General features: G+C 55.9%; 11 protein-coding genes across 11 annotated transcripts; 8 read left to right on the top strand and 3 right to left on the bottom strand.

Annotated features, from left to right (window-relative positions):
- Positions 1-74: 74 nt before the first annotated feature.
- SCP_1700110 (branched-chain alpha-keto acid dehydrogenase E1-alpha subunit) lies at positions 75-2,067 on the top strand (the record flags this gene model as incomplete). The annotated part of the gene is made up of 10 exons (XM_027764799.1): positions 75-392; positions 446-471; positions 603-681; positions 732-740; positions 789-844; positions 894-901; positions 961-1,263; positions 1,327-1,564; positions 1,614-1,881; positions 1,936-2,067. 10 exons carry the CDS (start codon positions 75-77, stop codon positions 2,065-2,067), a joined length of 1,437 nt encoding a protein of 478 aa, XP_027620600.1.
- A 439-nt stretch (positions 2,068-2,506) lies between these two features.
- Positions 2,507-4,422, bottom strand: SCP_1700100 (Protein transport protein SEC61 subunit alpha; the record flags this gene model as incomplete). The annotated part of the gene is made up of 8 exons (XM_027764798.1): positions 2,507-2,551; positions 2,608-2,627; positions 2,692-2,863; positions 2,917-3,132; positions 3,188-3,810; positions 3,947-4,226; positions 4,286-4,353; positions 4,413-4,422. The coding sequence occupies 8 exons, from the start codon at positions 4,420-4,422 to the stop codon at positions 2,507-2,509; spliced, it is 1,434 nt and encodes a 477-aa protein (XP_027620599.1).
- A 1,033-nt stretch (positions 4,423-5,455) lies between these two features.
- SCP_1700090 (Ubiquitin-like modifier-activating enzyme ATG7) lies at positions 5,456-8,240 on the top strand (the record flags this gene model as incomplete). The annotated part of the gene is made up of 12 exons (XM_027764797.1): positions 5,456-5,793; positions 5,849-5,957; positions 6,008-6,193; positions 6,250-6,381; positions 6,441-6,763; positions 6,816-6,960; positions 7,014-7,172; positions 7,226-7,414; positions 7,468-7,593; positions 7,651-7,766; positions 7,848-8,013; positions 8,073-8,240. 12 exons carry the CDS (start codon positions 5,456-5,458, stop codon positions 8,238-8,240), a joined length of 2,157 nt encoding a protein of 718 aa, XP_027620598.1.
- A 1,031-nt stretch (positions 8,241-9,271) lies between these two features.
- Positions 9,272-9,617, bottom strand: SCP_1700080 (hypothetical protein; the record flags this gene model as incomplete). The annotated part of the gene is made up of 2 exons (XM_027764796.1): positions 9,272-9,323; positions 9,373-9,617. 2 exons carry the CDS (start codon positions 9,615-9,617, stop codon positions 9,272-9,274), a joined length of 297 nt encoding a protein of 98 aa, XP_027620597.1.
- A 1,374-nt stretch (positions 9,618-10,991) lies between these two features.
- Positions 10,992-11,426, top strand: SCP_1700070 (hypothetical protein; the record flags this gene model as incomplete). The annotated part of the gene is made up of 1 exon (XM_027764795.1): positions 10,992-11,426. The coding sequence occupies one exon, from the start codon at positions 10,992-10,994 to the stop codon at positions 11,424-11,426; it is 435 nt and encodes a 144-aa protein (XP_027620596.1).
- Positions 11,427-12,019: 593 nt separating this feature from the next.
- Positions 12,020-12,520, bottom strand: SCP_1700060 (hypothetical protein; the record flags this gene model as incomplete). Its single annotated transcript, XM_027764794.1, has 5 exons — positions 12,020-12,080; positions 12,127-12,164; positions 12,215-12,316; positions 12,371-12,433; positions 12,482-12,520. The coding sequence occupies 5 exons, from the start codon at positions 12,518-12,520 to the stop codon at positions 12,020-12,022; spliced, it is 303 nt and encodes a 100-aa protein (XP_027620595.1).
- A 3,775-nt stretch (positions 12,521-16,295) lies between these two features.
- On the top strand, positions 16,296-16,766 carry SCP_1700050 (hypothetical protein; the record flags this gene model as incomplete). Its single annotated transcript, XM_027764793.1, has 1 exon — positions 16,296-16,766. The coding sequence occupies one exon, from the start codon at positions 16,296-16,298 to the stop codon at positions 16,764-16,766; it is 471 nt and encodes a 156-aa protein (XP_027620594.1).
- Positions 16,767-16,837: 71 nt separating this feature from the next.
- SCP_1700040 (hypothetical protein) lies at positions 16,838-18,480 on the top strand (the record flags this gene model as incomplete). The annotated part of the gene is made up of 4 exons (XM_027764792.1): positions 16,838-16,854; positions 17,049-17,309; positions 17,365-17,462; positions 17,516-18,480. 4 exons carry the CDS (start codon positions 16,838-16,840, stop codon positions 18,478-18,480), a joined length of 1,341 nt encoding a protein of 446 aa, XP_027620593.1.
- A 3,354-nt stretch (positions 18,481-21,834) lies between these two features.
- On the top strand, positions 21,835-22,137 carry SCP_1700030 (hypothetical protein; the record flags this gene model as incomplete). Its single annotated transcript, XM_027764791.1, has 2 exons — positions 21,835-21,928; positions 21,983-22,137. The coding sequence occupies 2 exons, from the start codon at positions 21,835-21,837 to the stop codon at positions 22,135-22,137; spliced, it is 249 nt and encodes an 82-aa protein (XP_027620592.1).
- Positions 22,138-22,437: 300 nt separating this feature from the next.
- SCP_1700020 (hypothetical protein) lies at positions 22,438-22,662 on the top strand (the record flags this gene model as incomplete). The annotated part of the gene is made up of 1 exon (XM_027764790.1): positions 22,438-22,662. One exon carries the CDS (start codon positions 22,438-22,440, stop codon positions 22,660-22,662), a length of 225 nt encoding a protein of 74 aa, XP_027620591.1.
- A 406-nt stretch (positions 22,663-23,068) lies between these two features.
- SCP_1700010 (hypothetical protein) lies at positions 23,069-23,476 on the top strand (the record flags this gene model as incomplete). The annotated part of the gene is made up of 1 exon (XM_027764789.1): positions 23,069-23,476. One exon carries the CDS (start codon positions 23,069-23,071, stop codon positions 23,474-23,476), a length of 408 nt encoding a protein of 135 aa, XP_027620590.1.
- Positions 23,477-24,387: the final 911 nt, after the last annotated feature.

Here is a 24,387-nt window from a genome sequence, read left to right as displayed (position 1 = left end):
CTGCGGGTGCACAGTTGTAGCAGTCGTCGAGCTCAGGTCATGTGTGCGGTCGGGAGGCTGAATCCCGAGCCGGAATGGATGAGAGCAAGGACGGAGAGCGAAGAGACGCGGGCGCGCCTTATCCTCGTTCCCCCATCATGCTTCTTCGAGTGCCTCGTCCGCCAGTACTGCTTCCATCTCGCCCGATATTCCTCAGATCACCCCGCAGATTAGTCTCCTCGCTCGTTGCCACCGCTTATGACAACCATACCACCCTTCATCCAGAATCACACTCAGCCGTCACTTCAGTCCTGCGCTTCTTCAATAGCGTGACTGAGGATGGCGCGCAAATTCCAATGTACAGGGTGTTGGATGGCGAGGGCAAGGTTTTCGAGGATGCAGAGATACCCGAGGTACGCGTGCGCCGCGCTTTTGCTCGCGGAAGATTGTCTGATACGTGAGACAGGTCGACGAGACGCTCGCAAGAAAAATGTGAGCCTTGACGAATTTCCGGAGAGGTCAGGCTACCTGTTCGACCCAACGCTTTATGCGGTAGGGCTCTGTGTCGAGCAGGCCGACTCTCGGTCTCCATTTGAAGCACAGGATTTAACCCGCATTTTCAGGTACGAGAACATGGTTCAATTACCTATCATCGACAATCTGCTGTACAACGTCCAGCGTCAGGGGAAGATCTCATTCTATGTAAGTTTCCGTTCTCCCGCTCTCTGCATTTCCCTGACGTTTTGAGTTAGATGACTTCTGTGAGTGTCTACACTCTATACCGCATTATTTACCTATCAACGATTTAGTACGGGGAGGAAGCTGCATTGATCGGTTCGGCCGCTGCTCTGGAACCGGATGACGAGTAAGTGTCTCGTCTCTATCTACAGGGAGTTAACCAACACAGACGAAAGAGTGCTCGGTAAGTCCTACCCTCCTCCACGTTCCTCTGCAGCGCAATCAACCATGCGCGTACCCCAGGCCAATATCGCGAACTTGGCGTCCTCCTCTACCGGGGCTTCACCTACGATTCGATCATGAACCAAGTCTTCGGGACTCACCTCGACGACTCTAATCAGGGCAAGCAGATGCCAGTTCACTTCGGCTCGCGCAAGTTCCATTTTCACACGATCTCATCCCCGCTGGCTACCCAGATACCCCAGGCTGCGGGCGTGGGATACGCGCTCAAGCGCGATCCAATTCGCGGCGGGCGCAACTGCGCTGTCGTGTATTTTGGTGACGGTGCGGCTTCTGAGGGTGACTTCCATGCAGGCATGATGTTGGGTGAGTTGCTATTCTGTTATTTATTTTCTGCAGAATCTTCCGTTGCTGATCTAGCGCATACAGCGTCGACGGTCCCTTCGCCCACGCTCTTCTTCGCGCGCAATAACGGTTTCGCTATATCCACGCCCTCTTCGGAACAGTATCACGGGGATGGTATTGCGTCTCGAGGCCCCGGCTACGGCGTGCACACATTGCGAGTGGACGGGAACGACGTCCTTGCCGTATACGCCGCGGTGAAAGAGGCCCGGCGGCTCTGTCTGCGCGACGGCCGCGCCGTGCTCATCGAAGCAATGACATACCGGTGCGCAACCCTCTCATGATGCTCCACAACCCTGACTTATCCTCCGCAGTGTCGGACACCACTCGACGTCGGACGACTCGTTCGCGTACCGCCCGCGCCACGAAGTCGAAGAGCGCAAGCGGCTGGACAACCCCATCTCCCGCTTCCGGCTGTTCCTCGAGGCGCGCGGCTGGTGGGACGCGGAGGAAGAGAAGGCGCTTCTAGAGAGGTTGAAGGACGATGTGCTCAAGGCATTCCGCCGCGCGGAAGCGGAACCCAAGCCGGAGCTGCAGAAGATGTTCGAAGAGGTATATGGCGGCGAGGAGCCGTGGACAATTGTGCGTGCACTCGACGCAATAGGTTTCAAACACTCAGCTGACAGCCTCTCGTAGACGGAGAACCGGGCGGAGCTCAAGCGACTGTTACAGAAGTACGGAAAGGTGTGGGAGCCTTGGCGGTCTGCGTTGAAGGACTTCAAGGGCGCGGGCAAGGCTTTGCTAGAGGAGGGGCCCACGGCGAAGTAGTCGGTAGCTGCCACTCGACCCATGTATATCATTCCGGTTTTAGATCACTGTAACTTTCGGATTGGGTTTACCCGTACTTACTCTGTACTCACGGCAAGTTGAGTTCTTCGCTGAGCTTGCTGCATTGCTCGACCGAGTGATCAATGTTCACCGCGGTGTGAACGCGGTGTAATCAGGCTCGAAGACTGAATAAATTTCCTAAAACACGAGCGGCCGATCTTGCACTCGAGATTCACTGCTCGACAACATTATAATATTATGTTCCATCCTGATTCTGAGAAACTGAGAAAATTCTCTTTTACATGGTGGGTCACCACAGGCGGATCGTCAATAGACACAGTACCACAGCTGTGTGCACAAGGTCGTAATCTACTATCATATGCCGGGCCTGCCGCACCGTCCTCCCTCGCGCGCCGTCGATGTACCATTCCGGTGTACCTTACAGGAGATCTCCCAATGCAGCCAGTTCAGGCGCGCCCGATTCCTGAGATAACGCGCGACGTCAATAGGGTACGCAATGGACGACGAAGGTGAACTCACCCGCATACCAATCTCCCAGTCTGATCGTGGGGGGAGTTGCAGATCAGCACCGGAAAGAAAACCGGAGAACAGGAGAGCACGCACAACTATAGATGATAGTGACAGCCATGAGGATACCCGTTCCGCTTCCAATCGCGCCCATCAGGTCCGCAGCGACGGATAGCAAACCGAGGATGGCGCCGCCGAGTGCCGCCGCCGTAGGAATAACGCGCTTGAGCTCCTTGTACATCGATCCTTCGCGATGACCAGCCATGACCTGAAAATAAACGGTGAGCGCGACAGCAAGGGAAGCGGACAGAGCGAACACACCATTTGTTGGTCCTTGAGCTGCTTCGCGATGTCGCGCGGGCCGCTGCCGGAGACTTCGATCCACGTCTTGGAGAACATGGCGCATGCGCTGAGCATGAAGGTGATGTATATAGCGGTGTGGATCGGGTCCAAGACAGCGTCTTTGACGGTATGCGGAGGGGACATGTAGTACGCGATACCGGACACGGCGGCGAGGTGAGGAGAATCTTCGAACGGCTACGTACGTCGTCAGTCGGTGCAAATGAGACGCAACGTGGAACGCAGTGCTTACCTCCCAAACCCCAAGGAGTTTGACCAACAAGCTATCGGGGAAGCGCGAAAAGAGCATCTGCGAGATGATGAAAACGTTCGACGTGAGTGCAGACTCCAACATGATCGGCATGTTGGATGTGTAGAATAGCTTGACGGAGTACGAGCCGCGCTGGCCGCGGAACTTGTTCGATTTGACGGGAATCTCGATGCGGAAACCCTGCAAATAAATAACGACGGCGAAGACGACGACGGTCGCAATGAGATTCATGACATTCGGGAGACGCTCGCGCCAGAACGCCTCGCGGAGAGCACGGCCCTTGTCGTTCCAAGTAAATAGGAGGTGGAAGAGCGAGACGATGGCGCCTTCGAATTCGGGGCCACGGCCTGTGTTGACGGTCGTTGGCGAGAAAGCCTTCCAGACGATCGACTCGCAGATGTTCGTCGCGATGAACAGCGAGATGCCTGAGCCGAGACCATAGCCTTTTTGCAGGAGCTCGTCCAGGAGAATAACGATAAGCGACGCGGAGATGAGTTGGATGATGAGCAGTAAACAGACTCCAGCACCAATATCGCGGGGTTGACCGTAGAGACCAGTAAGGACATACACGGTCGCTTGACCGAGCGAAATGATGAGTGCGAATACTGTGTATAATCGTCAGTGCGGGGGCTTGACTCTACTTTTCCGGTCCGCCAGCAATCTCGCGAAGTACTCCGTCTCACGGCCAAAACAGCTACAACTTCTCCGGTACAATACGAAACTCATAGAAACAGCACTCACGCTTCTGTGCGCCACTGAACAACGCTCGGTCCTCCTTCAGCGAAAAGTCGACTTCGATGAGGTTCGCGCCAGCCAGTAGCTGCATGATCATCCCGCTAGTCACTATGGGTGTAATTCCGAGCTCCATGAGTGTTCCACGATTCGAGGCAAGGATGACGCGCATCCAGTAGAGCGGGTCGGATGAGTCTGATGACATGATGCCATAGAGGGGGACCTGCGAGCAGACCAAGAAAATGAGGAGGGTGACGGCTGTCCATAGCACTTTTTGGTTGAATGGAACCTATTTTCGGCGTAGAATCAACGTGAATATAGACACGTAGACGCGAGAGGAGAGCATACCTTCCGGTCTGGTGACGAGACCTCTGGAAGGATAGGAAGGAATGGTCGGACGAGATTGAGGAACCGGACTGTTTCCGTCGCAAGTTTTGAGACACAGAGCTTAAGAAAACATCAAAAAGATACATACATCCGCTCATGGTTGACGAAGAATTGAACCAAGGAGCGGCTTGAGGTCGGTGTGTGAAGGTCTGCTAGACGCGACACGTCGCATGAGGTGGCAGCCAAACACGTGCAAACATTCACCTTTCAAGGCTACAGTACGGAGTCGGTCTCGGAAGTACACTAACATTTAAATTATGCAGGCCGTGCTGTACAGAAATCCGTACTGTAAGCGACCAAGAGACCGAGAGCCAGAACTTGGTGTTTGCTGCTTTGACTAGTCCGACCATGCAATTTCGAGATCAATATTCTTCATATCATATGGGAATCGCGACTCGGATTGGCGCAGTGTTCTCGATTCAAGCGCATCATTCCGGAGCGTTCGTCGAACAGATGCAAGCCAGTACTTTCAAGAGTTTCTTGACGTATACGTAGCTCTTCGTAATAACGGAGACATGAGCGGTTGAAATAGGCTTCGTACAGCCCCTTCTTCCAAGAACGTCAATATATTTGCATCTTAGCAGGAAAGTGACGCGCCGATGTGTTGTAGACATGCGCCCGTGCTGGCAGCGGCTTCTCGCATATACCTACTATGCCACTGCACGATCCGTGAGGTTCCTGCGACATGATAAATACGAGCATCACGATGCACTATCGCGAAAGTACCTAGATATTCTGTGCGGTTGTCGCTTTCAGTCTGCGCTGAGAAAGAGGATACAAATGTAGATGAGGAAATAGGTCACAAAGACGCACATGTCTGATCGGAGATGTGCGTCTCTGATTACCTGCTTCCTGATATACCGTAAATTATTGACAAGTGCGAAGCAGTCTCCTCTATTTGTGCACAAGGAGACCGGTCACGGTGTAGCAAATACTGTACTCCCTTCAAGTTCAAATATGCATCATGTGAGAAATGTGAGAATCAACTTGGTTAGAGGAGACCAATAGAATCGCACCTGGCGTAATATACGGCGTACAATATCTGGGGCGAGTGCTGGAGGTTTTCCTGGCATGGACACTTTAAGGGTAGTGGATGGAGGAAGAGAGCAAGTTCCGCCACAGACGCGTTCAATGTGTTCCAAATCCGGACAGTCACCGATTCTTGGTCAGTGCCTCCAGGTTGCCTCGCGTGAAGCATCGTCGTCCGCTCTCGACGTCGTCAACCAGCAATACCTCGGCGTCGTCATGCCCGTCGTTCAATTTACCCCATTCTCATCCCTCGTGCAACCTGCATTCTGGCACGCACTCACCGACCTCAAAATTGACGTCCTCAAGCTCTCCGACGACGCCATTCCGCTTTCAGCGTCGTACTCACCAGGACGCGCAGTCAAGGATCGTGAGTCAGGGAAGGAGATTGCCCTTGCTTGCAACTTGAGCGTTAGCGGAGAGGCCTTCACGCAGGTTGAACAGTGAGTTTTCTTGAGCCTTCACCAATGATCATGCGAAATCGAGAAGGTGATCCAGGCTTCCGCACAACTCCGTCTCTGTTTCGGGTCTCTTCAAGAACTATAATACCATAGAAGAGTTCAAGGCCGCTGATAAAACCGCTCTCTTCAATCAAGTGGCAGAGGAGGTACGTCTTGTCCTTTCGATCCTGGGCCAGAACTCTTACATCACCGTTAGATATGGGAGAGCATTTTTGTAGACCGCTCGACTGCCCAGCTCTCTCGTTTTATTCTTATTACTTTTGCCGACCTCAAGAAGTACAAATATTACTACTGGTTTGCATTCCCTGCCTTTGTTGCGAAGCCCGCGTGGGAAATCGAGCGCGATTGGCAACCAGCTGAGGAGGAATTTGACGACACGTCGGTACGTTTATTTTAGTGGGTTATTGCATTAGATAAATGTGCTGACACATTTCACAGCTAGCTGTCGTCCAGAGCCTCTTTCACGCGTCTCCTCGCGCATTCTTCCTCCTACGCACAACATCGGGGAACCCCGAAATTGCCCCAATCGAAGAATACGACACGTTCTTCGCCAACGTCCCCGCAGATCGTGTGAGTAAAGCACTTCCATGCAGACTCCCCAAAGATTCACGTCAAGTCATCCGCTCCAGCGTACAGTGGCCTTCCTTGACCCTTCTGCCCAGCCGTCAAATCCCGGCTGGCCCCTCCGCAACCTGCTCGCTTACCTCCACGCGTTGCACCCGTCCACTGCGTCTGGCGTGCGCGTGCTTTGCTGGCGCGACGCCGAGGTCCCTCCACCACATGAAGGCGCAGGCCCACGATGGAGGAGCCGGTTTGGCGTACTCAGGCTTGGCTCAGGTGCCAGAATTAACGCTTCCGCGGAGAAACCCACTGCGGTTGGCTGGGAGAAGAATCTACTGGGAAAGCTAGGGCCGCGCATGGCAGACTTGGCGCCGATGATGGATCCGACAAAGTGTGTAGCAATTTCTTCGCTATCCGAACTCTGGCATTTACCAGCCTGTCAGACTTGCGGGCCAGGCGGTGGACCTGAATTTGAAGCTCATGCGCTGGCGCATCCTCCCGTCGCTGGACCTCGAGAAGGTCGCAAATACCAAGAGTTTGCTTCTCGGCGCTGGCACTCTCGGCTGTTACGTCGCACGGACACTCATGGTGAGCACATTTTTGTACTACCGCTTCAATATAACCGAGAACGGCCGCCACAGGGCTGGGGCGTCCGCACGATCACGTTCGTCGACTCCGCGCGCGTCTCATTCTCCAACCCCGTACGGCAGCCACTCTTCGAGTTCGAAGATTGTTTACACGGTGGGAAGCCCAAAGCCGCGTGCGCCGCTGAACGGCTGAAGAAGATCTTTCCCGGCGTCGTACGTCTTCTTTCAGTTTCTGGATCAATCCTCTCAATTCACTTGAACGATAGAATTCGTCAGGCCATAACCTGAGTATACCTATGCCCGGGCACCCCATCCCGCCTGCGTCGGTGGCTCAGGCAAAGCAAGACGTGGAGACGCTCGAGAAACTCATAGACGAGCACGACGTCGTGTTCCTCCTCATGGACTCGCGAGAGAGCCGCTGGCTGCCGACCGTCATCGGCGCGGCAAAGGGCAAGGTACGTCCTCTGTATCTCAAGCAAAGGGTACTGCTGCTGACCCTCCTCGTTAGATCGTAATGAACGCTGCCCTGGGATTCGACACCTTCCTCGTCATGCGCCACGGTGCGCGCGCGACGCTGTCTACAGGCAAGCGGCTCGGCTGTTATTATTGCAACGACATCGTCGCCCCAGCGGATGTAAGGAATACTTTCCATTCTTTAATGCAATGTGTCTGATGACGCTACGTTACTCAGTCGTTGACCGACAGAACCCTCGACCAGATGTGCACAGTGACGCGGCCGGGCCTAGCCTCTATCGCAGCATCGACTGCAGTAGAATTGCTAGTGTCTTTGATCCAACATCCGGACGGGTGCGCAAAACCCTCTCATATTGATGCATTCTGAAATGCCTGTTTAACGCTGAGCATTCATTTTCTATGTTTTTCCTGTAGCGTGAACGCCCCCGCCCCTTCGCCAACAAGTGGCACCGATAGCGCACCTATATCTGAGAGCGTGCTGGGACAAGTTCCGCACCAGCTACGTGGCTTCCTCGCACAGTTCCGAAACATGCCCATCGTCGGTGCCGCGTACGACCGGTGCACAGGCTGCAGTGAGATTGTGAGTATCATACCTACCCTCCACTCATCTTGCGCCTGACTGATGGTGGAATAATGTAGGTCTTGAAAGCGTACGAGACGCATGGGTTCGAGATGCTGCTCCAGGCGTTCAATGAGCAGGGGTATCTAGAGGCGCTGACTGGCTTGGACAAGCTGTATAGCGAAGGCGAGGCGGCGCTGGAGAATGTGGATTGGATTGAAGAGGGCGAGGGTGATGACGACTTCTAACGACGGATTGACTGAGTGAGTGAACGTTAAACTGGAAGGATTACGCGGAACTTGAATCATCGAAAGAAAGGAATATGTCCATGGCCGCTTGTTGTATCCGGATTTCAATAGAAGTGTACTACGTGCTTTGGCGGTCACCAGCTTGATACCAATCGCGTCTGTTCAGCAGTTGTTTCGTGCCACCGCACTTGTCGAGGGACTATTTCACCTCGACGGTAGGGAAGAAACACGAGCAGATGCCCCGCTATTGAAGGCGTAAATAAGAGTTCAAGGCCAAACTTCCAGTCAAAGTGGGGACAATGCTCAGTCCTACAAGATGCGTGAATAGAAGCCGTACGCGTCATTGCTTTCGATTCGTTCATCTACTACCTTTAACTGCTAACTCGTGAGAACCTCAATTAGACCTACGCGCTTGGTTTCGACTCGCAGCTCCAGTCAGAAATAGAGGCAGCCTGCAGAAGCAATTTTGAAATCGACGATTCTGATGGTCAGCCACCAAATCCTCTGGTAAAACAAGAACGAGCTGGCGTGAAAGTAACTCTTCTGCGAACTATACCTGCCGCTCGTAACGTCGCACTTTGCTCCCCATCGACATCTAGATTGTTAGATCTTCACCAAATCGTCCTTAACGTCTCCGAGGCGATTTCTTGATCAAACTACGTCTTCTCTCTTATATTTGCGTTCGTCAATACGAAGTTCTTCACCTGGTCATTCGCAAGCAGGCGACGTTCCAGTAGACTCTTCCTACATCGGCTCAAGTCGCGATGTTACAACCAGCGGGTGAGTGTCATCACAGTCCCTCTGTTTTCGAGCATGGCATTGACACTTGCGCCCAGAACTTACTCCTACCTCGGTAGCAGCTGCGATACACGCAGCTTTGCTCCCTGTCCACCAGCGGCTGACTATCCTTGAGAGGTTGATGTTCTCGGTGTGTATATGCACCCGCTCGCGGTTTATGGCAGCTGACAATATCCTATGTTAGTCACGCAACGCGCTCTTGTTCGATGGTGAGAACACTGAACCCTTTTACATTATCCCTCTTCCCGATGGTACCCTCCCCACGGCCGCACCTGTAAGCATAACCTTAACCATCATTTGCTTACCGTCCCTGATACTCGTTAGCACCACTTGCCTGCTCTGCTTTCGGTAACTGCGCTCAGAGAGCTCACTCCCGAGCAGTCTACGGCCTACGTGCAGGCCTACGGGCTCAATTTCCCAGAGCGGAACACAGACGAGGAGCGGAAGAAGGTCATAGCGAGAGAGATAGGGTGTCTTGCGTCTCTTGACGCTCCGGAGACGGGTGATTCCCATGTGTAGGCGCGGTGTCGACTTGATGCCATTTATGCCAAGCGATTTTTCGTTCCTTTTTATTGCCATTTGCAGTAAAGTTGGCGGTCGCGCGGATTTCGCGCGTTTCGCGCAGTTTGCACTGTAAATGAAGATGTTCCCATATCTCGACAACTAGCCACCGGAACCTACAGTACTTATCACAAAAACAGATGTATCGTTTCAGGTGTCGGGTGTCACCCATATATAGCAAGTCACCTTCCTTTTATGGAGTCACCCGAGGTGTTCGAGGTGTCGAGGGTGACCGGGTGACCAGGTGTTCGAGGTGTCGAAGGTGACCGGGTGACCAGGTGACCGGGTGACCGAGGTGTCGGAGGTGACCCGGGGTGACTGTAGGCCGCATACAGATAACTGTAGACCGCATACAGAGTACTGTAGGCCACTGTAGATCGCATACAGAATGCTATAGGCTGCATACAGAATGCTACAGAACGCATACAGAGCACTACAGACCACTCTAGACCGCATACAGAATGCTATGAGGCCCCCTAGGCCGGCCGTAGGGTCGCTGAGAGCGGGCAACCCCAACCCTCACTGGGGGCAAAAGCGGATGTTCTGACGCGGAACAGTGTCTGAACATCCAAGGAACAGATTACGTTTTTGGATATGTCACATTTTCCGAACATGGTAAGGAACATCCAATATGTCTCGCACAATGTTCCATGGGAGAGCACGCTGGAGACACGTTGCATATATCGTTCTGGAACATATAATATGTCTTACGCAATGTCTCGTTGGAGAACATCCTGCAGACTTGCTGCATTTTTCATTCTGGAACATTTATCATTTCACTCCTATATTCTGGGCTTGTCTCTCGGCAGGATATGCTCCGTATAATGAGGATTTCCCACGGCCAAACACGTTACATTTCTGGCCGCCGTTAATCTTCAGAACATTGTGAGGAGATGTTAAGTGCTCCTACTCCAAACGTACAAGATGTCCTGTGCACCAAGAACATCTGCAGTACATGTATGATACATACTAAAGGCATGCCGCTTGAACATGCGTCATCCATTGGAGGGAAATGAAACATGTTCTGCTCCGTGACATGCGTGACCAGAATCGCGTTGCGAATCGCGTGACAGGAATCGCCTGGCGAATCGTCTCACAGGAATCTTTTCCCGAATTGCGTGACGAGAATCTTTTCCTGAATCCGCGTAACAGGAATTTTTTCCTGAATCCGCATAACGGGAATCACATTTCGAATCCGCGTGACAGGAATCGCACGAATCCGCGTGACAGGAATCGCACCTCGAATCCGCTGCTGCGAAACGGAGCGCAAATCTCATTAATTAATGTGCAGCGCGAATCACATTCGAACGCAACTCATGCGCGTCGTGACAGGAACACACGATAACGAGGACCACGTGAATCTGAAAAGCCCCGCATCGCGAATCGCGAATAATGTTGACAGTCTGTGTATATATTCGTGAGTGCCCAACAACGCCTCTCTCTGGCCCCCCACCCACGTCGTGCACGCCACCTCCACCGCGAGAGCACCGCCCAAAGCTGTTCTTCGCGTCCGCCAAGACGGGGGAGGGCGTCGCAGAGGCGTTCGAGCACATCGCGCCCCACGTTGTCGTGCAACGGCAGCACAAGGAGGTGTGCGAGGCGCGAATGCTGCGCATGCAGGACGCGGACGACATTATCCGCCCTCAGGCATATGTCCGGCGACCACAAATGGCCCCTGAGCCACCGTTGCCTGTGATGGAGGAAACTCAGCAGGGCCTGCAGTGGCGCGCGTCGAGGTGTGCCGGCCGCGATTCGCGTACAGTGATCGGATCTCGTAATCTAGATACAGCCGGCTTAATCTACAAAGGTAGCCACTACTATCATTGACCCGGTAGTGCAAGGTGTCTTGCACTTCTGTCACCATGCATTCAGACCGAGCCCGTTTCACCCCAAAATTTTTCCTACATAATCTCTAACATATAAAGTATGTCTTCAACACCTGTTGCATTTTTTTCTTCATGTTGTATCATCTTGAGAGCGAGCGCGACGAAGAGAGTCATTTGCAAGGAAGAGCGCCCAATCGGTCACAGATCGTCACCTGTGCCGACATGCCATTGCCTTGTCTGCCCCCTAGTCGGAGTTCAAACTCCAGCGCTTCATTGTCACGCCTAAAGCACGTCCCTCTTGCAAGTCGCAGAGCACATACTATTCCTCAAGGGAGTTTGCACTCAAGTTGTATGCCTAAAATTCTAGGGATAATTGTAGCTACTACATATTTTTTTCGTGAATTTTGGTAGAGTAGAATTCTCGGGAGATGGCATCTTGCACTACTAGGCCACTTTGCACTTACAGGGTCGACGATAGTAGGTAGCCCATCTGTGAAAGAATTACGGAGATCTACACAGTCAATTTATTCTCAATCATGCGCGCGCATGGCTATTTTCAATTCGCGAAGTTTTCTATAAACGTAGCGCTCTACTTTACTTCCTCACAAACGTCTCGAGCCTCCAACCGTACAGCATCGAGAGGTCGCCTCGTAAACTGAAAACACGTTAGCTAGCTCTGGCGAGGTCAGGAGAAAACTCACATCCGAACATGGTCCGGCCTGAGGTGCGAAGAGTGTGGCTGTACTATGTTAGCAATCTCAAGCCATTCTGGATACTAAGAAACATTACCTTGTGCCAACAGAAGGCGCGCCCCGGCATCGTCTTCGGAGGGCAGAAGTTAATCACGGATCCTTTAGTAGCTGTCATTTTAAATCCGATATTTTTCATCGCCTGCGAAATCATCAGGCTAGACGCAACACACAACGCGCTCAAAAACAGATATACCTCTGTAAAGCCGCGCCAAGGGACGGATCCGTGGGCCTTGGGATTCATGACGTTCGACATTGTCTGCACAGCGAATTAAGGGCGTACTGACTCAATAGATCTTCAACTCACCTTATAATGCCGACCGCTCAATGCGATCGTCCGATTCATGACCGATGGGCAGAGGAGAGAGAAAAGAAGAGAGAGAAGAATCGAGCAGCAGGTAAGAAGAAACAGGTAGAGGATAGAGAATAACGGACACCGTACGTTCGGTGAGCGTAGACGGCCAGAGTCAAAGTCGGCCGCGCGAGAGTCTCAGCTCAGCTACCTGCGGTACACTTACGCAGGGGCAACTTTCCTCGATGACTGCCATCGCGCGTGCGGTTGCGCGGAGGAGGATTGGGGCGTTGATTTCGAGGGAGACGTCGACCGCTGCTGCTGTAGCGGCCGACGGTACTAGTAGCGAACGTTGGGAGCGGACGACGCGGAGCATGCGCTCGACTGCTCGACTGTACGGATGGTGCCGTCGGGATCAGGTGCGCTGGGAACGTGCATGGGCCTTGAGAACCTTCTGGAGAAATAGGATGACCTCAAGAAAGGCAAGATTGGCGTGCGGGAGAAGATTCTGTATCGGAGGTGTACCTTTGAGGAGGACTCGGATAGGCAGTGGCTCAAGTGGAGGCGCCGAGCATGTTCAAAATCATAGATACCTTTGTTTATTTTAACTTTAGTGGTTCTCCTAGTCTGACAGTGGCCAAGTGCAGGTTGGCCCTGACGTCGCGTTGCTCTTCCAAGCTCGCCAAGGCGCCTGCAGCAGAGTCCGAGACCGTTTGCTAGCGTGGTGAACTCACGATCCCACAGAACGAAATATAGTTCGTCCTTTGGTCATAATCCTTTGCAGGTGAGCACGTACGTCCCTGCCCCATGCCGTTGTACGAACACCGATCATGTCTCAGGTATCCCCGGTGGAAATTGTGATTTGTAGTAGGGCGACAGAATCGGGGGCATTTCCAGGAACTGAGATCTGCGATGGAACAAAGTCAAGGTAAGCCCGCGCTCGATGACAAAACTAGATAACCACGTACCGAGCGCTTCTACAACCAGCTGTTTGAATGCGGCCCCTCGGCATCACTACATCATGCCTCTTCGTGCATGTTTGTGGACGGGAAAGTATATCGCATGTTTGGGTTTGTCAACCTCTTCAGATACCAACCTGCACGAGCAAAGGGAGGAAGACGGCTCCGTTCGACACATCCATAATCCAACTTGGCGTAGAAGATGACTCCATGCCAGAAACAATAGTAGGCGATAAAGACAATCGGAGAGAACGCAGAGAACGCCACGAGAAACCAAAGAAGTAACGCAGAAGCAAGCTGACCAGCGTGTTGAAAAGCATCACAGATACATAAGAGCACAAAGAAAGGTGGGGAATCCTGCATTCGACTACTCAGAAGTTTACACACGCGCCGCGAAGAACTTTACATGAGCCCACCCGTGAATACACAGGTTTACACACGCCGACAGTTCCTGCATGGCATGCGCCCACTTAGCATGAGCAAAATCGTAGAAAGAAACGGCAAACGATTTCGACAGCGCCAAAGTTCGAACCGTAGTGCGCGATTCGGACTCGATCTCGGTTACACTACTATCACGTGGGGGGCGTTGCGAAATCCAAAAAATCGGCAACACTGCCGTCAGGGCTTCCACATGCTACAAAGAAATCCGAGAAAATCACAGTACGGTAATATACACTAGACTATGTGTTCCACCAAGCCAAAAGTTGAAGGGTTGAGGGAGTGCTGAATGCGAAGGTAAATACTGATTTTGCCACCACGAGCGCTCAGAATTCGGTAACTCCACCCTTACGATAGTAGTACCACTATGGTAGGGTAACGAGGAACCACGTGGGTTTGAAAGGCCCCTATTCGCGATTCGCGATGCGGACAGCCTGTGTATTCACGAGCGGGTGCACATTAATTAATCCTTTGACGTTTCCGGCGGGACAAAATCAAAATATGACAACCACCATGAATCAACTAGACTGCATATCTCACGTGGAGGTACCCGATGTACGTTGTCCATTTAAACAGGGGCAGGCTCTCGATGCTAAGCTAGTGTTGCTTAATCTAGGTTCTGACACGCCTCCTTGTCGAGGGGTCGGACAATTTAGACGGAGCTGTAATTTTACTAGTGTTTGATAACACTGAGTCGCAAATTTTGGTGATATCACGTGATGTACCTTATACCCGCTGAAGACTTTCCGCGGTTATTCTTCACTGCATTCTCCCCACCTGGCATGCGCGGTGGTGTGGTGATAGAGAAGGTGTAGAGATTTTTGTGTAGGAGACTAATCACAAGAAATCTCAGGCTGCTTGGACTACCATAGAGCATACAACATAGCCGCGAACACAGAAAAAGTGTTAACTCATATACATGCACGTCGGGGTGACATACGGTGGCAGAACAGGTGAAGGGGGATATTGAAGGGACAGAAACGCGACGCGCTCGACGCGATTTACGGACGCGTCGTGGAAGCACATGATGTGCCGGATCGGCAATCACTATAGATAAGGCAGACGTCAGACACGGATATCCGAGGCACGAAGGTTGAAGCAGAGTGGCTACAACTGCCTTTAAATGGGAGACTAGTGTTGCTGCCTATCTATAGGCCGCAGGCCTAACGCTACGTTAGGCCGCCCGACTTTCCGCCCCTGTATCCCTTCCTTCCTCCCTCGTTTCGGTCCCTCGGCTATCTCAAAAGATCGCCCGACATCGAATCTACCAACTACCCGAAGATACAGTTCGACGGAGATCTGGGTCGCCGTGGCCACCGGCGGCAATCAGCCGACTTTCCCACCTCGCGCGTCTTCGACTCCTCGATTTTTTCTCGTCCTCACACTCTACCCCTGGCCTCATATTGTATATCGTCCGATAGCTTGGCCGTCTGGCTTCAAGATACTACCGATTTCGGGAGGGGTTCAGGAGTTTGGTCGACGATACAGCCGGGCGAAGTGGCGGGGTGCGCGCCGGCGCGCCCTTGGTGAGTTCTCTCCCTTCGTTTCTGACGTTGCGCACACTCAAATCCCTCGAACGCGGTAACGTCTGGTAGGTGCAGGTCTTGCGTTCAAGGTGCCACCACGCTCGGGGAGAATGGCCGAGTCGTTGTGAAGATACAGGCGAGGGAAGTGGGCGGGCGCGCACCAGGTAAGCTGACCCACACTCCATACTCTTCCATTCACCCATCGAGGGGGCTCGAAACGGCCTGCGAACCGTACAACGGGTCGTAGGCAACTTGTTCCTGTCTGCATACCTGGTTTCTGGTCGAACTCGACGCGTCGGCGACGCGTTTTCGTGGCGACACCTCGATCTCTACCTCAGCCTGAGGCTCGCGGTCCCCTGCGCCATCGAACGGAAACGCTTCACCCCGCATTCATTCAGGAGGGTTCGAGAGGGCCCAGGTGAGCCAAACAAACTCTTCTTGTTTGTTTTCAGTCGTGCTAATCTTTTACAGCGTAGTTGTCGTCGCGCGGGCCACCACAATGCAACAGCGGCTCGCAGCTCCCTCTTTGCTGTTGCCAAGGCCTCGCGAGGCCCCGCGAAACCCCATTCCACCTCCCTGCACTCTCCTTCGAGCCTCCTCGATGCATGCAAGACCTCAGGGGCGAACGGCGGTGCCCTGATCGTCGCACCGGCCAGCGCAGTGCGATGAAGCCATCCCGCCCCCTCCTCGCGACCTCCTGGGGGTTCCTAAGGCCCGACGAACGCCTACGACACCCCCTCGCATCCACCTCCTACCCTCGTTAACACACATTCGCCTTTGGGAGGGCGAACCTGAGGATCGCGGTCTCCTGCACCGTCGAACGGAAACGTTCGACCGCGCGTTCATTCTGGAAGGTTGCAGAGAGCCCAGGTGAGTCAAACAGACACACATTATTTGTTTTTATCCATGCTAATCTCCTATAGTGTAGTTGTCATCGCGTCGGCCACGGTGCTGCAACGACTGCTCCCGGCTCCCTCCTCGCGGTCTCCAGACCCCGACGCTGGCCCGCGTCACCTCCCAGCACCATCCCCCGACCCTCCTCGACCTGCGGAGGCTCGACGCTGGCTCGCATCACCTCCCAGCACCATCCGTCGACCCCTCGACCTGCAGAGGCCCTCTGCAGCGAGCGACAGCACTGCGGTCCTCACGCCGGCCGCCGCGATCCAACGACCACGCCGACCTCCCTTCTCGCGGTCTCCAAGCCCCGACGTATTGTGTTTCCGTGAGCTCCGTGACGAGCATGTCTTCGTGATCATCTATGCCGTTGTCGCCAGCTACTTTGTGTGTGTTATGGTCCGTCTGATCCTTACACTCACACCCGTCGTTTGCGTCGCCTCTGCGATCGCTATTTTCCTCGTTATTGGACATATACATTGACCCTACCGAACCTGAAGTGCTGGAGGAAAATGAGGGCGGCGCGGAGCTTACACAGGCGGAAACTGCTACTAATGCCGCTTCTACTGCCGTCACTGGCCCGCTAATAAGCATAACGGCCCCGCTACTAAGCATAACGGCCCCGTTAATAAGCATAACGGCCCCGCGACTAAGCATAACGGCCCCGACTAAGCGCCGCCCCTCAGCGTAGCGGCCTCGCGATTAAGCATAACGGCCTGCGGGGCGTGGGAAAGCCGCCGCCCAACAAGCGCCGGTTGGACTTAGCTTCGCGCTCCTCCTGCTTGGCTCACCGCCGCGACACCCTTCCACAACGCCGAGGAGGCTCTCCTCGGCGTTGCTCTGCTTTTATTTATTCTTCTCCTGCTTCTGTCCCTCGCCCGTTCCGGTTTGCTCTCGAACGCGGCGCGTCGGCACCGCGTTCTCGGCGACACCTGCACCCTCCACCTTCCACCTCGCGCTGCCCCACGCCGTCGAACGCAAACGTTCGGCGGCGCGTTCGTTCTCGGAGGTTCAAGGGCACCCGAGGTAAGTTCAAAAAATGCTTTTTATATCTATATACTGCCGTGCTAACTTTTCGCAGTCCCCTCGTCGTCGCACCGGCCACCGCGGTGGAACGGCCGCCACCTCGTGGTCCCCAAGGTCCCCATCTGTTCGCGGAGGTCGAAGAGCGCGGTCCAGGTGAGTAAACAAAAAAACTTTTGTATCTATCGCACCGTGCTAACCTTTTGCAGCCGCATCGTTGTCGCTCCGGCCACCGCGGTGCAATAGCAGCGCGCTGCACCCCCCCGCGGTCGCAGAGACCCCTCGCAGGCCCACCACCCCTCCCCGCCCATTCCCCGCACCCTCTCCTGACCCTCCGCGATGCGCGCAGGCCCACGGCGGCGAACGACGCCACCTGCGTCGCCACACTGGCTACCGCGGTGCGACGACGGCGCGAACCCCCCCAGCCCACGATCTGCATGGCTCCGCGAAGGCCCGGCCCACCTCTGCCCGTCGTCCCTGCACCCTCCCCGACACACGCAGGCCCACGGTGGCGAACGACGCCGCCCGCGTTGTCGTACCGGCCATCATGGTGCGACGACGGCGTGCAGCCCCGACCACGCGGTCCCCAAGGCCCCGCGAGGCTCCGCGCAGCCTCTCACCACCTCCCCGCACCATCCCTCAACCCTCTTCGACGCGCGCTGGCCCACCACAGCGAACGACGGCACAGCAGTCATCGCGCCGACCGCGGTGCCACAACGGCGCCCAGGTCCCTCCTGGCGGTCTCCAGCCACCGGCGAAAGCTGGCGTCACCTCCCAGCACCGTCACCCGACCTTCCTCGACCCGCGTTCGCCGTCTGCGGTGAAAGATCGCGCCCTGATCGTGACGCGGGCCATCACGGTGCAACGACCGCGCCGAACTTCCTCCTCACGGTCTGCAGGCCCCGACGCTGGCCCGCGTCACCTTCCAGCACCGTCACCGAATCCTCCTCAACTCGCGTTCGCCCGCTGTGGTGAACGACCGAGCCCCGGTCGTCACGCCAACCGCCGCAGTGCAAGGACTGCACTGACCTCCCTCCTCGCGGTCTCCAATGCCCGACGCTGGCCCGCGTCACTTTCCAGCATCCTCAGCGAATCCTCCTCGACTCTCGTTCACCGTCTGCACCGAGCGACCGCGCCCCGGACCTCCCGTCGAACATCGAGCGCCGGCCGGTAGACTCGATGTCTCTGGCGCACTCAAACGCAACGCGTTTGAGCGCGCGTTCGCCCAGCAGTGTTCGGGCGATATAGGTGAGTAAAAAATATTTGTTTTCGGTTTTTTTAACGGTGCTAACGACCTCTAGAAAATCCGACGCTGATGCAGGGAACGCGGAGTGACCACCCGCCGGCGCGTAGGTCGACAGCCACACACCTCCATCCCATTCCACTCGAAGCCCGCCGTCCTCGTCCGCGCGGGCCAGCCACACAACGCGGAACGCGCAGCAACAATGGCCCTGGATAGTGCGTCGACGGGCATGCACGTCCGCCGTCCGAGTCCCCTCGAACGCCGCCATCCCAGTCCCCTCGAACGTCGTCGTCTGTGCACCACGCACCGCCGCCCTCGTCCACGCGATCCAGCCATACATGCGGAACGCGCAGCAACGACGGCCCGGGATCGTGCGTCGACGGGCACCCACGTCCGCCGTTCCTGTCCCCTCGAACGCCGCCGTCCCTGTCCCCTCGAACGTGGCCGTCTCTGCGCGATGCACCGCCGCCCTCGTCCACGCGATCCAGCCACACACGCGGAACGCGCAGCAACAACGGGCCGTCACACTAGGTCGACAGGCACGCTCGTCCGCCGTCCAAGTCCACACAACACATCGCTGTCTTCGTCCGCGCGACCCAGCCTCACACGCGGAAACCGCTGCAACAGCGCGTGGGCACGCTAGGTCGACGGGCACGCAAATCCGCCATCCGACTCTCCTCGAACCCCGCCGTCCCATTCCCCTGGATCCCCGCCATCTCTGCACAAGCCCGCGTGCTCGCATCGCTGAAACGTCTCGCCTCCTCCGCACCTGCGTTCGTCGCTGCGGGCGCACTGTCCGCGTAGCAAACACCTCGAATGGCGCTTCCCACTCGCGGAGACGACGGACGACACCCTCGTGTCGAAACATCCAGAAGATACTTGCGACACGCGGTCCGTATTTTTCACTGCCAGTCCCTCGATGCTTTCCCCCTTCAAGCCATGACCCAGCCCCGAGACCTAGCATGGCGCACTCATATCCCACCTCCGAGCCGTGATCGACGCATTTCAGCCCATGTCGACACAACCAGCTCTCCAATGAGCAGAATGGGCCCGCGAAACTCGTCCGGGAGAGGTGCGGTAGCCGCCGCACAGTGCATTTCGAATTGTGCGCGGACTCGCTGTTGACCGCATGCACAAGGCGCGTACTCTCCGCCGTACGCTCGTCCGCCCCCCACGTCGTTGTTCGTTCCTGCCCTGGGCTGGCACGAACCTTTCTTCCCTCTCCCTTCTCTCCGGCTTGCCCGATGCAGGAGGTTTGCGTGCGCCCTCCCGAACGCTAAGTAGAGCGCTCGCGTTTCTGGCCCGCTGCAAAGTGCTCGACGTGCGCGCGCGCAAATCGCCGTATTCTTTTTTTACCCCGGACGCGCGGACACTCAGCCGATGGACGAGCCAGCAACGCGCAGCAGGGCACACACATCGAGGTGTGCACGCCGGTCGCTTGGCCCGCAGAAGGCACGGGCATCTTCGCAGCGCGGAGACGTCAGCAGACGAGAACTTGGACGACGACGCGATATCGTAAGTACGAGGGAATATTTAATTATTCCAGTGCGAGATCTACCCGCCGCGTTACGAGATTCTCTATCTGCTCGGAGTGCTCTGGCACGGACGTCAACACACGCGTTCGCGAGCGCAATACTCCACGCCGACCGTCCTTCGCAGGTGAGTTCGCGTTGGCAGATGCCCACGTCATCGCGCGCGTCGTAGAGCACAACTAGCTCCGCGCGTACTGCTACGTTCGCCCTCTCGCGCAGGCTCCACCATCGCACCACCATCGTCTCCACTCTCCCAGTGCAACTGCGTCCCGCCCCCTCCGTGCTTATCGCAAGCGCGCCCGCACGCCCTCGCAGATAACGTAGCACACCGTCCGTATGCCAGGACCTCTCCTCGAACACCCTCTCGAGCTCTATGCTTCGCAAGGCTCCCACCACGCGCTCCCATTATCCGCAACTACTCCCCGCGCCTTCACGCATCAGCGCGCCGCTGTCTCTGCATGTGTGCCCACCCCGTACATATGTCGTAGCTACTACCAATATATTTCTGCCACTTCTCATCCTCCGAATGCACGCCATACTCTACACCCACCACAGGCGCGTCGAGTGAGCACGACACGTCCGAACACAATCCGAGCGCCCTCAGTCATCAACGGGACGTGCCAGACACGCTCGACCTCCACCGCACAGCCCCCCTCAAAGACCCGCCTGCGTCGACAAAAAATATATTTCATTCAAAACGGTCCTGCGTGGGACGTCAGCGAAGGGCGGGGGACGCACCGATCGCTATGTTACATGTGCGGGCTCGCTGTCTACTGGCTGCGGAAATCGGCCAGAGCGGGGGTTGACGCGGAGCGGATATTTGGTGGGAGGACGGGGCGAGCGTGTGTGCAGATGGGCGAGCATAGAGGATTGTCGGCGTCACTATAGGAAAGACGTACGACGATGGGCTGCATTGGCGTCCAGCGTGCAGGCAATGTTTCTAATGGAATGAGAATGATGTAAATCGGTGAAGAAATGTGAGGGAAGCACGAATTGACTTACTGGTCCTATGCGAACGTCGTACCTATCATCGGAGACTCAGGGAGCAATGACCGCGAAGGGAGTGTAGACAGAGGATAGTGGGCGACAGACAGGGAGCGGGAGGGGTGCGCGTCTGACGTCTGCTATGCTAGCGCGGGCGGAGGAGGGGCGGTGATGGTAGGAAGACGCGCGAGCATGGAGGAGGGTTGTCAGCGTCGCCATGGGAAAGCCGTGGAGAACATAGGTCGCGTCGGTCTCCGACGTGCGAGCAATGTTTCTGATGGGAAAACATTGTAAATGAGTGTAGAAACCTGAGGAAAGCATGATTTGACTTACTGGTCGTACGCGAATGTGGTGCTTGTCGTTATATCCTGGTGCCCATATCGACGCGCGCAGGAATTGCCTAGACGGGCAGGTCAGCTGCCAAATTGGGGAATAAATGGTAGCGGGTGAACTTACCGGGAGAGCGGGCGCGGGGGATAGCATCGGGGTAGAGTAAGGGTTAAAAAGTTTAGAATAATGTAAGATCTAAGAGCAATAACGAACGAGCGAACGAGGGCGGGAGTCCGAGCATTTGCGCGGGCCAGCAGGGCGTGGGAAAGCCGTCGCCCAACAAGCGCCAGTTGGACTTAGAGCTTTCGCGCTGCTCCTGCTTGGCTCACCGCCGCGACACCCTTTCACAACGGCGAGGAGGCTTCTCCTCGCCGTTGCTCTCCTTTTCTTTTCGATTCTCTTGCTTGTTTGGGCCGTCTTTTCTGGTTTTTTCCGAGACATGGCGACACCTCCCTCCACCTGGCGCTCCCCCAGGCAGTCGAACGGCACCGTTCGGCGGCACGTTTGCTTTCGGAGGTTGAAGGGCATTTCAGGTGAGTCCAGAAAAAAGCCTTCTGTCCCTATCTCGTGGTGCTAACATTGTGCAGCCACGTCGTTGTCGCGTCAGCCACTGCCGTGCAACAGCGGCGTGCAGTCCCCCTCCTCGCGGTCGCGGAGGCCCCGCGAAGCCTCGCCACACCCCGCTCCACCTGCCTGCACCATTCGTCGACCCTCTCCTTCACGCGCAGGCCCACCACGATGAACGACGGCGCCCCGGTCGTCACACCAGCCTACACCCTCCGCCTCGCACTCCCCCAGGCCGTCTAACGCAAACGTTCGGCGGCACGTTGGTTTTCGGAGGTCGAAGAACATACCAGGTAAGTAAAAAAATGCCTTTTTGTCCCTATCCCACCGTGCTAACATTTTGCAGCCACGTCGTTGTCGCGCCAGCCACCGCGGTGCAACAGCGGCATGCTGCCCCCTCCTCACGGTCGCGGAGGCCCCTTGAAGCCTCACCCCACCCCACCCCATCTCCCCGCAGCCTCCCTCAGCCCTTTTCGACATGCTCAGGCAGACCACGGCGAACGACGGCACCTCAGTGGTCGCGTCAGCCACCGCGGAGAAACAACCGCGCCGACCTTCCTCCTCGCGGTCTCCAGGCCCCGACGCTGGCCCACGTCACCTCACAGCACCCTCGGCCAAGCCTCCTCGAATCACGTTCGCCCGCTGTGGTGAACGACCGGGCCCGGTCGTCACACCGGACCCGCGATGCCACAACGGCGCTTAGCCCCCTCCTCGCGGCCTCCATCCCCCGACGAGGGCCCTCGTCACCGCTCAGCACCCTCGCCCTATCCTCGTCGATGCGAGTTCGCCCTCTGCGGTGAACGATCGCGCCCCGGACCTCCCGTCAAACATCGAGCGCTGGCCTGCGGCTCGATGTCTCTGGCGCACTCAAACGCAACACGTTTGAGCGCGCGTTTACCCAGTAGCGATCGGGTCATCAAGGTGAGTAAAAAAATTGTTTTCGGTTTTTTTAACGGTGCTAACCACCTCTAGAAGACCCGACGCCGACGCAGGGAATGAGGAGCAACGACCCGACGGCGCATAGGCCGAGCCACATACCTCCATCCTATTCCACTCAAAGCCTGCATCGTCCGCGCGGGCCAGCCACAGACGCGGAATGCGCAGCAACAATGGCCTGCCATCGTGCGTCGACGGGCACGCACGTCCGCCGTCCCTGTCCCCTCGAACCTCGCCGTCCCGGTCCCCTCGAACGCCGCCGTCTCTACACCACGCACCGCCGCCTTCGTCCGCGCGATCCAGCCACACAACGCGGAACGCGCAGCAATGACGGGCCGGCACGCACGTCCGCCGTCCCTGTCCCCTCGAACCTCGCCATCCCAGTCCCCTCGAACTTCGCCATCTCAGTCCCCATGAACGCCGCGACCTCAGTTCCCTCGAACGCCTCGTCCAACTCCCCTCGAACCCCGCCGTCCCTTTCCCCTCCAACGTCGCGATCTCCGCACAACGTACCTTGGTCCTCGTCCGCGCGACCCAGCCACACACCCGCAACGCGGAGCAACAGCGTGCGGGGACCCTAGGTCAACCGTCCGCCGTTCGAGTCCCCTCGAACACTGCCATCCCATTCCCCTCGAATGCCGCCATCTCTGCACAAGACTGTCCTCGTCTGCAGGACCCAGCCACACATGCGGAAACCGCCACAACAGCGCGCGGGCATGCTAGGTCAACAGGCACGCAAGTCCGCCGTGTGACTGCCCTCGAACGCCGCTGTCCCACTCCTCTCGAACGCCGCTGTCCCACTCCTCTCGAACGCCGCTCTCTCAGTCCCCTCGAACCCCGCGGACTCTGCGCAATGCTCCGCCGTCCTCATCCGCGTGACTCAGCCAGATGCGTGGAATGCGCAGCGACACCGTGCATGCACGCTAAGTCGACGGGCAGGCAAGTCCACCGTCCCAGTCCTCGAACATCGCTGTGTCTGCACAACGCACCGCCGTCCTCATTCGCGCGATGCAAGTAAATACACAGAACATGACCACATGGTGAGCACATGACATTTCCACTCTTTCGCCCAAGGTTCGTACCATGTAGTACTATCCGTAGCACGCAGTAGCCAAATATATATATATATATTGCTTCATCCTACCATTAGCCTGAATGAGCGTTATCTGAACATTACGCTAACTGTGTGCTATCTGAACGTTGGGCTGAATGAATGAGTGTTATCTGAATGTTACACTAAGTGAGCGTTATCTGAACATTACGCTGAATGGATGAGCATTATCTGAATGTTACCCTGAATGTTAGGCTGACTGTGTTATCTGTCTGAACGTTACGCTGAATGTTACACTGAACAGTAGGCTGAACATTGGGCTGAACGTTGGGCTGAACGTTTGGCTGAATGTTAGGCTGAATGAACGAGCGTTATCTGAATGAATGAACATTATCTGAATGTTACACCGAATGTCAGGCTGACTGTGGTGTTATCTGTCTG

The sequence above is a fragment of the Sparassis crispa genome (assembly GCF_003851025.1).
Source record: "Sparassis crispa DNA, contig_000016F, whole genome shotgun sequence".
Taxonomy (NCBI): domain Eukaryota; kingdom Fungi; phylum Basidiomycota; class Agaricomycetes; order Polyporales; family Sparassidaceae; genus Sparassis; species Sparassis crispa.
The sequence above is the reverse complement of the archived record's forward strand: the minus strand, read 5'-3'. Positions and strand labels throughout refer to the sequence as shown.